This window comes from Sapajus apella, unplaced genomic scaffold, assembly GCF_009761245.1.
Source record: "Sapajus apella isolate SASKATOON/1434 unplaced genomic scaffold, GSC_monkey_1.0 scaffold192, whole genome shotgun sequence".
NCBI lineage: Eukaryota > Metazoa > Chordata > Mammalia > Primates > Cebidae > Sapajus > Sapajus apella.
The window spans coordinates 86605-100599 of record NW_022437132.1 but is presented as its reverse complement, the minus strand read 5'-3'; the positions used below and the strand labels follow the sequence as shown (position 1 = coordinate 100599).

The 13995-nt window shown below is 50.8% G+C and overlaps 1 protein-coding gene across 1 annotated transcript in view; it reads left to right on the top strand.

Moving 5' to 3' along the window:
* The window catches only part of NPRL3 (NPR3 like, GATOR1 complex subunit), a 60791-nt gene that overhangs the window by 30599 nt on the left and 16197 nt on the right, over nucleotides 1-13995 (top strand). Inside the window, exons 8-9 of the mRNA XM_032269447.1 lie at nucleotides 10589-10726; nucleotides 12134-12290. Of these exons, the coding sequence (XP_032125338.1) occupies nucleotides 10589-10726; nucleotides 12134-12290 (295 nt within the window). The remainder of the gene's footprint in view (nucleotides 1-10588; nucleotides 10727-12133; nucleotides 12291-13995) is intronic.

The window sequence follows — 13995 nt, the reverse complement described above, 5'->3', positions numbered from 1 at the left end:
TGGATCACGAGATCAAGAGATCGAGACCATCCTGGTCAACATGGTGAAACCCCGTCTCTACTAAAAATACAAAAAATTAGCTGGGCATGGTGGCGCGTGCCTGTAATCCCAGCTACTCAGGAGGCTGAGACAAGAGAATTGCCTGAACCCAGGAGGCGGAGGTTGTGGTGAGCCGAGATCGTGCCATTGCACTCCAGCCTGGGTAACAAGAGCGAAACTCCGTCTCAAAAAAAAAAAAAAAAACAAACAGAAAATGAGCCTGAAATTATATATGAGAGTCTGAAAGTGGTTATTTTTATTTTTATTTTTTGAGATGGAGTCTTATCGCTTCTCGGCCTTTTGGCTAAGATCAAGTGTGAGATGGAGTCTTGCTCTGTCACCCAGGCTGGAGTGCAGTGGCGCAATCTTGGCTCAGTGCAACCTCTGCCTCCTGGGTTCAAGCCATTCTCCTGCCTCACCCTCCTGAGTAGTTGGGATTATAGGTGCACACCACCACACCGAGCTAATTTTTGTAGAGACGGGGTTTATCCATGTTGGTCAGGCTGGTCTCGAACTCCTGACCTCATGATCTGCCTGCCTCGGCCTCCCAAAGTGTTAGGATTACAGGCGTGAGCCACCGAATGGATGTCACTGACCCCACTTCACTCATAAGGAAATTGAGGCTCAGTGGGTGGAGCTGGGGCCAGTTTTCTCCTCCTTGCTCTGAAGGAGTTGGGGTTGTGACACTGAATGTTTGAGGGCAGTAAGCCTTTAGGATACCTCACTGTTCTGATTATATTGGGTGAGCATCACCTCTATTAAATGTGGACAAGCAGGCTGGGCGTGTTAGCTCAAGTCTGTAATCACAGCACTTTGGGAGGCCAAGGTGGGCGGATTGCTTAAGGTCAGAAGTTCAAGATCAGCCTGGGTAACAATGTTAGACCCCCATTTCTACAAAAAAATTTTTAAAATATCTGAGTGCGGTGGCACAAGCTTGCAGTCCTACCTACTCAGGAGGCTGAGGTGGGAGAGTCACTTGAGCCTTGGAAATCAAGATTACCGTGAGCCCTGGCTGTACACTGTACTCTGGCCTGGGCAACATGGCAAGAGCCCATATCAAAAAAAAAAAGCAAAAAAAAAAAAAAAAGACTTTTAAATTATTTCTTTGGCTGCCCAGTTAGCCTCAACTGCCCCCATCATTGAATTGGTTCCAGCCTTCCAGTGTTAACCATTTACCTGTGTTATTTTGTACGTGCACCTCTGTATCTGTCAGATAAATTGCTGAAAGCATTATGAATGGGGAAAATGGCATTTGTAATGTTGTGTTCCTTCTCAGGGGTTTGTATCTCTGTCTGTACTCCCACTGGCAGCACACAAGATGCCTCTTACCCCCAGCTTTCTCAACATTGAGTCTCATGAAATTTTGGATTTTAGCCAGAATAATATGTGGGGAATGGTGTCTTTTTGTAGCTTTACTGTAATGCATTGATGCATCTCTTCATGTTTGGACCGCCTGTCTTTTCTGTGAGCTCTCTGCTCAGGTCCCTTGTTCATTCTTCTTCTGGGAAATCTAAGTTCTTAAAGACAGGAGAGTGATTTGTCTTTTGTGACATAAGTTGCAACTAGTATTTGTTTTTTTCTTGGTGACCCTGGGGTCTGAGCCTCCCAGGTGTGAGAGAACTTCAGCCCTTGCCAGGTGATTGCTTTGTTTTCTGACCCCTTCTGTGTTGGAGAATGGGACCTTTGTGGTCATGTAGTCTGACCTTGTCTTTTAATCTTTGTTATCATGCTAATGTTTTCTCTGTGTTGAGAGAATTACTACCGCTTGGTCTTGAATTGCCTGGTATCCAGTCTCTTCCTTGGAAATTGTTCTTTTACTCTGAGTGTGTGCCTCAACTAGGATTAGATTACAAGCAAAAATCAGGCCAATTTGGAATTAAAAACCAAACTGGTCTGATGGTATGTGCCTGTAATCCCAGCTAACAGGAGAGGCCAAGGTTGGGGGATCACTTGAGCCCAGGAGTTTGAGCTTCTAGTATGCTCTGTGTCGGTGCCAGCAACATAGTGAGACCCTGTCTCTTAGGAATTTTTTAAAATAAAAAACAAGGCATTGACTTTATATTTCTTTTCCTTTCTGTTTTTTTTTTTTTTTTTTAATAAAAAGATGGGGTTTTGCCCTGTTGCCAAGGCTGGTCTTGAACTCCTGAGCTCAGGAAATCCACCCACCTTGGCCTCCCAAAGTGCTAGGATTACAGGCGTGAGCCACTGCCCCTGGCCAACTCTATATTTCTAAAGGAAGAATGGACTATGATTTCTTAGGTTTGAATTGTGCTGGGAAGTTGAAAGGAGACAAGACCTTGGACTGCCTGTTGTATGATCTTCGGGCCTCAAGAGTGTCTCAGAACTTGAGGCAACCCAGCGCCACCTAGTGGATATTAGAGGAGGACAGGAATTTGAGTTTTGGTGAAAAAGGCTCCTAAGCTATGGTTCAGCACTTAGCATTCTTCGCCTGACCTACACGTTCTGTTTGTTAGTGCCCAGGATCACATTTCCTAACAGTCTTGGGTCCTGGAGCTTGCCCCAGCGATGCTGGGAACTCTGTTTCTCTGACAGGAGTCCAGGCGTTAGTATCCTCTCTGTACTCCATCCTGTGTGGCACTGGCATGGCTCTGCAGCCACCCAGGAGCCCCTCTGGCCTGTGGCCCCTCCTCTGTCCCCTTCCCACCTGATCCCACCAGGTCTGTGGTTGGCGTTGAGGGCCTGGTCTGCTGCTGCTTACTCTTCTGCACTAAGAAGAGGAGACTGAGTTTCCATTACTGATCAGGTGACATAGGACACAGAGCCCCCTTTCTCCTGATGGTGACTTCTTGTCACATCTGGGAAAATCTCAGAACAGAACTGAAAGATCAGAAGCTGTGAGACTTAATGAGGTTGGAGATTGGGGTGGGATTTTTCAAGGGAATTGTTCCTGGTTGCTACTTTTTTTTTTTTTTTTTTTTTTTTTTAATTTGAGGCAGAGTCTCACTGTTGCCAGGCTGCAGTGTTGCAATCTTGGCTCACTGAAACATCTGCCTCCCAGGCTCTGGTGATCCTCTTATCTCGGCCTTCCGAGTAACTAGGACTTATGGGTGTGTACCACCACACCTGATTGATTTTTGTATTTTTTTTTTAGAAATGGAGTTTCGCCATGTCGCCCTGGCTCATCTTGAACTCCTGGAGTCAAGCAACCTACCTGCCTTAGACTCCCCAAGTGCTGGGGTTATAGGCGTGAACCACCGTGCCCGGGCCCCAATTGCTGTTTTAATTAATGCCGGGGTTATGGTGTGGCTGAATAGCCTGGTCATCCTGTCCTCCAGGATCTAAGGGCTATGAGCATAGGCTGGAAATGTGAATCCCTCAGGAGGCCACCCCAACACTTGTGCCACCCCTAGCACTTGTGTCTCCCTGTGGAGCCCACTGGCCTCAGTGACAGAATGTCACTCATTCATATGACCAGGGGGTTATGTCCCCCCCCAGGAGGGCAGGGATGTCTCTTAACTTTCTGCAACACAGCCCCTACACTCAGCCTGTGGAGGAGCACAGCCCATCCGCCAGGGGTTGCTGGGATGTGTGGGTGGGAGTAACAGCAGTGTAGATTCATGGAGTGTGAAGAAGTGATTTGTTGAATGGTTCTCTGAGTTAATAGGACCTGTGGTGGGGAGTGCTGTGTGGGGCCTGGCCGGGTAGGTGGTACTTGGTGTGGAGCCTTGCACTGCACACCGCTGAGAGCAGGGCTGGGCCCATGGACCCTCTGTTACTGTCCTGAGAGTTGTAGTCCCTGTTTCCATAGAAACACACCTGTATATAAACTTGTTTGAAATTTCAAGGTAGGCCTTTTAGAACCCACATGGATCTTTTGGGTTATGCAGCATCCCACTACTTACAGTAGGAAGCCGGGCCTATCTGTGGGACAAGGGGATGCAGAGGTGTGTGGGATAGCTTCACAGATCCTGTCCAGTTCTAAGGTTAGGAATGGATGCTTTCTCAGATGCTAAAATCTGAGGGGACTAGGATAAGCTTGCGCACATTTCCGTCTTGGAGCTGAACAGCGAGAGCATGTTTGAAGGCCTGCCGTTCCCCTGTGCACAGTCATCGTCAGGATGCAGGGCTTGGGCAGGGGCACCTATCTCCTCTCACAGACTGGGCTGGGCCCTCTTGGCTGGCCCAGAATTGTGGGGGGGCTGGATAAGCCTTGAGTGTTTTCCTCTATAGTGTTTTCAGACCAAACCATTGAACACCTTGCAAATAGAAGTTCAAGCTCAGCAGGAAACCTTTCAGGGCCCAATCCCTAGTTTTGCTAAGGGCTCTTAAAGTTGCAGGCTTAAAATCAGGGACAAACTTTCTCTTCCCTCCTCTTAACAGACCTCAGTGCAGCTCCTGGCTTACCCTCTTGTCTACGGGGGATTTATAGGCTAGAGGTCGGGCTGGCACATTTTCAGTGCAGCCCATCCCTCTGACGTGTTCAGCGAATTTGCCCAGGTCTGCCCATGGCCCTTGGGGCACTCCTGGTGGCAGCACTTGTCACCGCTCCAGGGAGCTGGGTTAGGTCATAAAGAAGCACCTGCCTCAGTGCAGTGCTGTGAGGGAGAAAACAGCAGGTGGGTGAGCAGATGCTTGGGAAAATGGAGCAGAGTTCACGTGGAAATTAGAGGGACCAACCTAGCGCGTCTCTGTCAGAGGAGAGGGCCCCATGCCCGTGTAGAAGCCAGACCGCATGACTGCGGCTCTGAGGACTGAAGACATGGTGAGGGCAGCAGATATGACCAAGCAGGGAAGATACTAAGAACCTTGATGTGATTTACCACCACTGTGTTTTTCTCCCGCCCCATTCCTTCCCTCTCACCCTAATTAAAAAAAAAAAAAAAAAAAAGGAATTTTAATGTGTTCTCCCTCCTGCTCTCATTTCTCTCACACCCATAGCTGGCACATTCCTGGCTTTCCATGAGGTTTGTTCCAAGCCCCTCTTCCTTTTCCTAAAACTCTCTCCAGTTTCTAGTGCTCCATACAATTTGCTTACAATTATGTGCCTTTCTTTTTTTTAATTTTAATTTCAGTTTTTTTTGAGACAGGGTCTTGCTTTATCACTCAGGCTGGAGTGCAATGACATGATCTCGGATCACTGCAACCTCTGCCTTCCGGGTTCAAGCGACTCGCCTGACTCAGCCTCCCAAGTTCCTGGGATTATAGGCATGTGCCACGATGTCCAGGAAATTTTTGTATTTTTAGTAGAGATGAGGTTTTACCATGTTGGCCAGGCTGGTCCCGAACTCCTGACCTCAAGTGATCCGCCCGCCTTAGATCCCAGAGTGTTGGAATTACAGGCTTGAGCCACCACGTCTGGCCAATTATGTATTTTTCTTTTTTCTTTTTTTTTTTTTTTTGAGACGGAGTTTCACTCTTGTTACCCAGGCTGGAGTGCAATGGCGCGATCTCGGCTCACCGCAACCTCCGCCTCCCAGGTTCAGGCAATTCTCCTGCCTCAGCCTCCTGAGTAGCTGGGATTACAGGCACACGCCACCATGCCCAGCTAATGTTTTGTATTTTTAGTAGAGACGGGGTTTCACCGTGTTGACCAGGATGGTCTTGATCTCTTGACCTGGTGATCCACCCGCCTCGGCCTCCCAAAGTGCTGGGATTACAGCCGTGAGCCACTGTGCCCGGCCTATGTATCTTTCTTGATGCCGCTGAGTGAAGCCCACAACGTGCAGAGCAGTCAAGTTGTTTTCCTCCCTGCTGCACTCCAAGTACCAAAGCTGGCGCTGAGAGCCACAGCACGTCAGGTGGTTGTTGTCACCGAGCATAAGGCCTCACTGTGCTCCTAGGCGAAGCAAAGACAGCTACATTTGAAATGATAGGAGCCTCAGTATTGATTCTGTGATGCCCCACAGCCACTTGAGCCGCATCCTAAATAGCACAGAAACAGAAAGGCCTTGGATGGGTGCGGTGGCTCACGCCTGTAATCCCAACACTTTGAAAAGCCGAGGTGGGAGGATCACTTGAGCCCAGGAGTTTGAGACCAGCCTGGGCAGTATAGTGAGACCCCATTTCTACCAAAAAAAAATGACCCGAGCGTGGTGGTGCATATCTGTAGTCCCAGCTACTCAGGAGGCTCTCTTGAGCCTGAGAGATTGAGGCTACAGTGAGCCTAGATGGTGCCACTGCACTCCGGCCTGCGCAACAGTGAGACCCTGTCTCAGAAAAAAGAAAAGGGCTTTTATTTCCAGCGGCCTACCTTTCTGACCCAGATGCTGACAGCACAGTGCATGGGGCCACCTCTTGCCTGCCCTTTCTTCCCGGTCGCATATAGATACCAAGATCCTAACTATTGCTCACTCAAGTTGAGTAACTAACCTGGGTACCCTGGGCAAATCTCTCCGGATGTGATCTTTAATTCCTTAGAGGCTGGGACAGTTCTCAGGTTTGATATGAGTTTTTCACCCTGGAAAGACCCTGACCAAAGAGGCAAGTTTCTGGGAACCTCTGTCCGCTGAGACATACTTGGTCAGCACTCAGTCCTGGAGGAAGCTGAGTGGGGTGCCCTCCTGTGGGACCTTAGGGCCGTGGGGCTGCCTGTCGTCAGGGTATTCTCTCAGCACCCCATATTGATGTGTTCTGAGAGATGTGTCAGGGGCCCTTTGTACCTTCTGGCCTGGGGCAGGCAGAAGTCTGGCCACGCCTCCTAGACTCAGCCGGATGGGGGCGTGTTGGCCTCTCCTGCCAACTGGGAGCTGAGAATAGCGGAATAGGGTCAGGGGGTGATGGGAAAAGCACCACTTGGCTGCTCTCCTGGGCGATGGGGCAGTGAACAGGGGAAATGTGATGGGGGAGGTGCTGTAGAAATGGGCGGTTTGGAGGAGAACTTTGTGTGTTTTGCTCCTATTTTAGAACTGGTGTCATCATGAGGCTTTACAGGCTGCATTCCCTGTGCAGGACACAAGGAAGGTGCTGGCCACTTCAAGTGGCCAGGCCTTAACAGAGTGGGTGGAGATCCCGCCGCTGGTGCCTGGCGCCTCGGGATGCAGTGAAGACCAGCCACAGACAGCTTTGCTTGAGCAGTTGCGTCTTCTCTGTGTCACAGAATAAGTGCAGTTGGCTCTTAGCAAGGGGGCTTTGTGGTGAGCAGAGGAGCTGGGTGGGGGTGCTGGCTTGTCCATCAGGGAGTTTCAGAAGCTCCTGCTGAAAACTCCTTCCTCTTTTTGTGTGGTTCCCCCAGGGGATGACATGGGGGCTGCATCTGCACGGTGTAGCCTGTTCTTGGGGCAGGGCTTCCTAGGACAGATAGTACACACAGGGAGGGCAGTGTGTCCCTTGGCTTCATTCAGGAAATGCAGCTCCGCCCCATGTGCCTGACACATTTTACAACGTGTAGAGAGCAGAGAATGAAACCCACAAGCCTCCCTCCTCAAGAGTGAGTTCTGGTTGGGGAGACAGCATTAGGCAGCAGGTAAGGAGTTGGAGTGCCAGTGGGGCTGGGGTCACGGATGCTTCACTGAGAATATGATATTTGAGTGGAGACTGATGGAATAAAGGAACCTTGGGGTGTCTGCAGTGAGTTCATGGCCAAGGGCAAATGCCAGGGTCCTGAGCACATCTGGACCTGAGTGGGCACAGGAAATGAGGTCAGAGCAACGTGGGTGTTGCAGGGCCATGGCTGGGACTGCCCAGGTGGGACATGGGGAGGGGGCAGACGGGTCAGTGCCCTGGGTGGCTCGGGCCTGGCGATGCTGAGAAGGCCTGGATTTTGGACATCCCTGCAGGTGAAGCAGATGGGATTTGCTGATGGTTTGAAGCGGGATGTGAAAGAAATAAGGAATCTGGGATGGTGTTGCTATATCTGGCCTGAGCAAGGTTTGAGACCCAAAAGAATTAAGTTGCCATTACTGAGATAATGTGGAGTGAAAGGTTTTCCATGGTAGTGAAGTGTTGGGGTTGGCTTGGACAGTTGGCTTGTGGTGACCGCTTGTTGTCCACACACACTGCAACTGGAGTGCTGTGGGCATCTGCAGAGTGCAGGGAGGTGGGCACTGTGTGCTTCTCACCACTGGAATGCTCTGGGAGGACTTGGCACTCCTTCCCTGTCCTCCTCTCCCTCTGAGACAGGCACTGTAGTGCCTGGCTGTGCACTTGTGACTAGTCTTCATCAGGTGTGCAGGGCAGGCCCGTCACAGGGAGGATGTACTTTGGGTGTCGGATGTCTGCCAGGGGTCTGGAAGGGCAGGGGCCTGGGTTAGAGTGTCTCTATTGCACTGAGCCTGCAGGACAGACCTAGGGCTTTTCTCAAGCCCTAGAGGTCTGTTTGACCTTTAGATTCCAGGGCTGGCCAGAAAAAGTTTCTTTTTTTTTTTCTTTCCTTTTTTTTTTTTTTTGAGACAGAGTCTTGCCCTGTTGCCCAGGCTGGAGTACGGTAGCATGATCTCAGCTTACTGCAACCTCCACCTGCTGGGTTCAAGGGATTCTTGTGCCTCAGCCTCCTGAGTAGCTGGGATTACAGATGCACACCACCATGCCTGGCTAATTTTTTTTTTTCTTTTTTTTGAGACAGGGTCTCGCTCTGACACTAGGCTGGAATACAGTGGCACAATTTTGGCTCACTGCAACCTCTGCCTCCCGGTTGAAGTGAGTCTTCCCCTCAGTCTCCCGAGTAGCTGGGACTATAAGTGCGTACCACCACACCCAGCTAATTTTTGTATTTTTTAGTAGAGACAGGGTTTCACTATGTTGGTCAGGATGGTCTCGATCTCTTGACCTTGTGATCCACCCACCTTGGCCTCCTAAAGTGCTGGGATTACAGGCGTGAATCATACTTTATATTTTTAGGAGAAACGGGGTTTTGCCATGTTGGCCAGGCTAGTGTTGAACTCCTGACTTCAAGTGATTCACCCACCTCGGCCTCCCAAGTGTGAGCCGCTGTGCCCAGCCTTTTATTTATGTAGTTTTTTTTGGGGGGAGATGGAGTTTCTGCTCTTGTCCAGGCTGGAGTGCAATGGTGCGATCTCGGCTCACTGCAACCTCCACCTCCTGGGTTCAAGCCATTCTCCTGCCTCAGCCTCCCAAGTATCTGGGATTACAGATGCCTGCCACTGCGCCCGGCTAGTTTTTGTATTTTTAATAGAGACAGGGTTTCACCATGTTGGTCAGGCTAGTCTCAAACTCCTGACCTCAGGTGATCTACCTGCCTTGGCCTCTCAAAGTGCTAGGATTATAGGTATGAGCCACCGCGCCTGGCTCCTTTTTTTTTTTTTTTTTTGAGATGGAGTCTCACTCTGTCTCCCAGACTGGAATGCAATGGCATGATCTCAGCTCACTGCAACCTCTGCCGCCGGACTTCAAAGCAATTCTCTTGCCTCAGCAGAGTAGCTGAAATTAGAGGCATGCGCCACTACGCCCGGCTAATTTAGTAGAGACAGGTTTCACCATATTGGTTAGGCTGGTCTTGAACTCCTGACCTCATGGTCTGCCTGCGTTGGCCTCCCAGAGTGCTGAGATGACAGGTGTGAGCCACAACGCCCAGCCCCAGCTGATTTTTTTTTTTTTTTTTGCATGTATTCCTAACACATTTTCTTTCTTTTTTTTTTTTTTTTTTTTAACACATTTTCTTTTCTTTCTTTCTCTTTTTCTTGTTTTTTCATTTAGTTTTGTTTTTGGAGACAGGGTCTTGCTCTGTCACTTAGCTGAAGTGCAGTGGTGCAGTCATAGCTCACTGCATTCTTGACGTCCTCAAACTCCTGGGCATGAGCAATCCTTTTTTTTTTTTTAAGGCAGAGTCTCACTCTGTCTCCAGGCTGGAATGCAGTGGTGTGATCTTGGCTCATGTTGCAACCTCCGCCTCCCAGATTCAAACGATTCTCCTGCCTCAGCCTCCCAAGTAGCTGGGACTACAGGCACACACCACCGTGCCTGGCTAATTTTTGTATTTTTAGTAGAGACGGGATTTCACCATGTTGGCCAGAGTGGCCTTTCGAGTAGGTCTTACTGGGCACAGTGGCTCACACCTGTAATCCCAGAACTTTGGGAGGCTGAGGCAGGTGGATCATGAGGTCAGGAGTTTGAGACCAGCCTGACTAAGATGGTGAAATCCTGTCTCTACTAAAAATACAAAAATTAGCTGGTGCTGTGGCAGGCACCTATAATCCCAGCCACTTGGGAGGCTGAGCAGGAGAATTGCTTGAAGCCAGGAAGCAGCGGTTGCCATGAGCCAAGATCATGCCACTGCACTCCACTCCAGCCTGGGTGACAGAGCAAGATTCTCTCTCAGAGAAGAAGGTGAGGGGTGTGTCTCACTGTGCCCAGGGTGGTCTTGAACTCCTGGGCTCTCGAGTGATCCTCCCACTTTGGCCTCTCAAAGTGTTGCGATTGCAGGCATGAGCCACCACACCTGGCCGTATTTTCTTTTCTTAAACATAATGAGATCTTAAGAGATGCTCTCTTGCCCAGGTCTCCACCTGCAGTTTCCTCTAAGCAGCAGGGGAATCAGCACTGTAGCGCAGGATGTTTTCTGATCTGTGTGCATGGTTGGAAAGTGTGTGAATCGGTGGACAGTGTCCATGGTAACAGCGCCCACTCTCTGCAGCCTGTGCACGTCGGGCGTGGTTCGGCTTCACATCAACAGCTGGCTGGAGGTGAGCTTCTGCCTGCCCCACAAGATCCACTATGCGGCCTCCAGCCTGATCCCCCCAGAGGCCATCGAACGGAGCCTGAAAGCCATCCGGTGAGTGCCTAGCTCCATGTGCTCACTGGCTGTCAAGGCCCTTCCTGTTAGCGTCTGCCTGAGATTTTACCATTTACTTTGTTCCCCAAATTCTCTTTCCTCTTCCTGCTGCGGAAGCTGGCGGGTGGGGCTCGCTGTTTATAGAAGTCAAAACACATAGTTTTGTGTCCACTTGTGTCTAGAAATGACCAATTCCAGGTTTCTCCTGGGCCCTGCTGGCGCCACCTCAGGCCTGGGCAGGGCAGCCTGGATGTGGGGCTGAGTGTCCTGGGGGAGGCTGCATGGCTGGAGGGACTTCATCTTGATGGTGTTGCCTCCGCCCCAGCCTTCTGCATTTCAGTCAGCACTTGTGGAATCTCAGTTACCTTCTTTTTATGAAACAGAGTTTCGCTGTTATCGCCCAGTCTGGAGTGCAGTGGTGTGATCTCGGTTCAGTGCAACCTCCGCCTCCTGGGTTTAAGTGATTCTCCTGCCTCAGCCTCCTAAGTAGCTGGGATTGCCAGTGCCCACTGCCATGCCTGGCTAATTGTTTTGTATTTTTAGTACAGATGGGGTTTCACTGTGTTGGCCTGGCTGATTTTAAATTCCTGACCTCAGGTGGTCCACCCGTCTCGGCCTCCCAAAGTGTACTTTCTTAATTTGATTTTCTTTTTCTTTCTCTCTCTCTTTTTTTTTTTTTTTTTTGAGACGGAGTTTTTGCTCTTGTTACCCAGACTGGAGTGCAATGGCGCGGTCTTGGCTCACTGCAACCTCCGCCTCCTGGGTTCAGGCAGTTAGTTCTCCTGCCTCAGCCTCCTGAGTAGCTGGGATTACAGGCACGTACCACAATGCCCAGCTAATTTTTTGTATTTTTAGTAGAGACGGGGTTTCACCGTGTTGACCAGGATGGTCTCGATCTCTTGACCTCATGATCCATCCGCCTCGGCCTCTCTCTTTTTTTTTGAGATGGAGTCTTGCTCTGTTGCCCAGGCTGGAGTGCAGTGGTGCAATCTCACCTCACTGCAGCCTCCACCTCCCAGGCTCAAGGGATTCTCCTGCCTCAGCCTCCCAAGTAGCTAGGATGCCAGGTGGGTGCAATCACATCTGGATAATTTTTGTATTTTTAGTAGAGAAGTTTTTAACCATGTTGGCCAGAGTGGTCTCGATATCCTGACCTCAGGTGACCCACATACCTCGGCCTGCCCAAGTGCTGGGATTACAGACATGAGCCACTGTGCCCGGCCAGTCCTAGGCAGATTTTGTGAAGGCCTTCGAACACACCACTGCCCTTCTGTCTGATCACTGTCTTGGCTCTTCTCTCTGCAGTGGAGGGCTGGGGGGCTCCAGCTGCACGTTTGTGTCTCAAGTGCGTACCTGTGCAGGGAACCCTGCACTTTGTGTGTTCCATGACAGGATACTGTTTTTCAGCCCATACCATGCCCTGCTGCTGCTCAGTGACGAGAAGTCCTTGCTGAGTGAGCTTCCTGTCGACTGTTCCCCTGCCCTAGTGCGGGTGATCAAGACCACATCTGCTGTGAAGAACCTGCAGCAGTTAGCCCAGGATGCGGACCTGGCCTTGCTGCAGGTATAGCTCTGGGGGCCCGGATGGGTGGCATGTGGCAAGTGCTGGGGCATCAGGAAAGCCAGGCTGCCTGCCACGCTGCATCCACAGGGGCTCCATCCAGCTGAGAGCACAGCACTGCCCACCATGGGGCGGTGCCAGTTCCTGGGATGGCTGGAGTTTTTGGCATCTGAGTGATACCTGGGTTCAGGGCTTGCCTTGTGAGCCATGGGACTGACTTCTTCCTCTGTCTCAGGGAGGTAAGGCGAGTCTGTAAGGGAAAGGACGGGAGTGCCCCTAGTCCTGGAGGTTGAGACACCAGAGCTAGGGTGTGGGCAGGGCAAGAGCGGGTAGGGTCATGGGGGTCTCACAGACGGGCATGAACAAGCATATGGGAACTGAGGGCAGGAAGCTTGGACACAGGGCTCTCCCGTGTGCAGAACAAAGACCTAACCTGGTAGCCTTACCCCCCTTACATGCATGTGTTGACCTGTGCACTCTGCAAGATGCCACTTCCTTGCTGAGCCACATGCTTATGGGCCTGTCCTTGCAGAAGGCTGCCCTTTCTGAATAGGTGGAGGGCCCCTCAGCCTTGTTTGTGGATCTGGTTGGAGTGTGGGTGGAGTATGGGAGGGAAAGCACAGGGAGGGCTGGGCATGGTGGCTCATGCCCGTCATCCCGGCATTTAAAGAGGCCAAGGCAGGCGGAGCGCTTGAGCCCAGGAGTCTGAGACCAGTCTGGGCAACATGGCAAAACCCCATCTCTAGAAAAAATACAAAAATATTAGCTGGGCATGAGGGTGCGTGCTTGAAGTCCCAGCTACTTTGGAGTATGAGGTGGGAGGGTCACTTGAGCCTGGGAGGCAGAGGTTGCAGTAAGCTGAGATCGTGCCACTGCACTCCAGCTTGGGCGACTCTGTTTCCAAAGAAAAAGGGAAAAAGAAAAGCACAGGGAGAAATGAGAAACGGGCTGCCGATGGGTGGCCAACAGGCCATGGGGTCAGCTGTGTCTGCCAGCCATGTGGGTGGCGCCCTCGTCTGGCGGTGGTGTGCACAGCATAGTCACCAGGGGGCAGCAGAGGCCTGGCACAGGAAACCCCAGGCAGGCTGCTGAGGAACACAGGCGTGAGGCATGTTCTTTTGGCCTGTGAAGCAGGTCTTTGCTTCTTAGCACGTTAAGGGAACTTGTCCAACAAGGCCTCTCAGGCCACGTTTCCCTGAAAGCAGCCTTTTTAGATTCTGTCTTTGAGAGGGAGAGTCTCTCCCTCCTGTGTATCCCAGGACCCTTTATCCATCCTCTGTGAAAGTACTTACCACATTGTGCCTTTGTATTTCTTTTTTCTTTTCTGAGACAGGGCCTTGCTGCGTCTCCCAGGCTGGCATGCAGTGGTGCCATCATTGTTCACCCAGGCTCCAGCATTGTCCCAAGTAGCTGGGACTACAGTATGCGCCTGGCCACTTTTTTTTTTTTTTTTTTTTTTTTTTGGTAGAGACGGTGTCTCCGTATGCTGCCCTGGCTGGCGTCAAACTCCTGGGCTCAAGCGATCATCATCATCACACCTCAGTCTCCTTAGGTGCTGGGATTACAGGCGTAAGCTACCATGCCCAGCTGTGTCTTTGGGTTTCATGGGCTGGACAGGACCCAGTAAAGACCATGTCCTACCTACCTTCGTAGCATCCAGGAGACAGAGAATTCATAGCATCCAGGAGACACAGAATTTTTTTTTTTT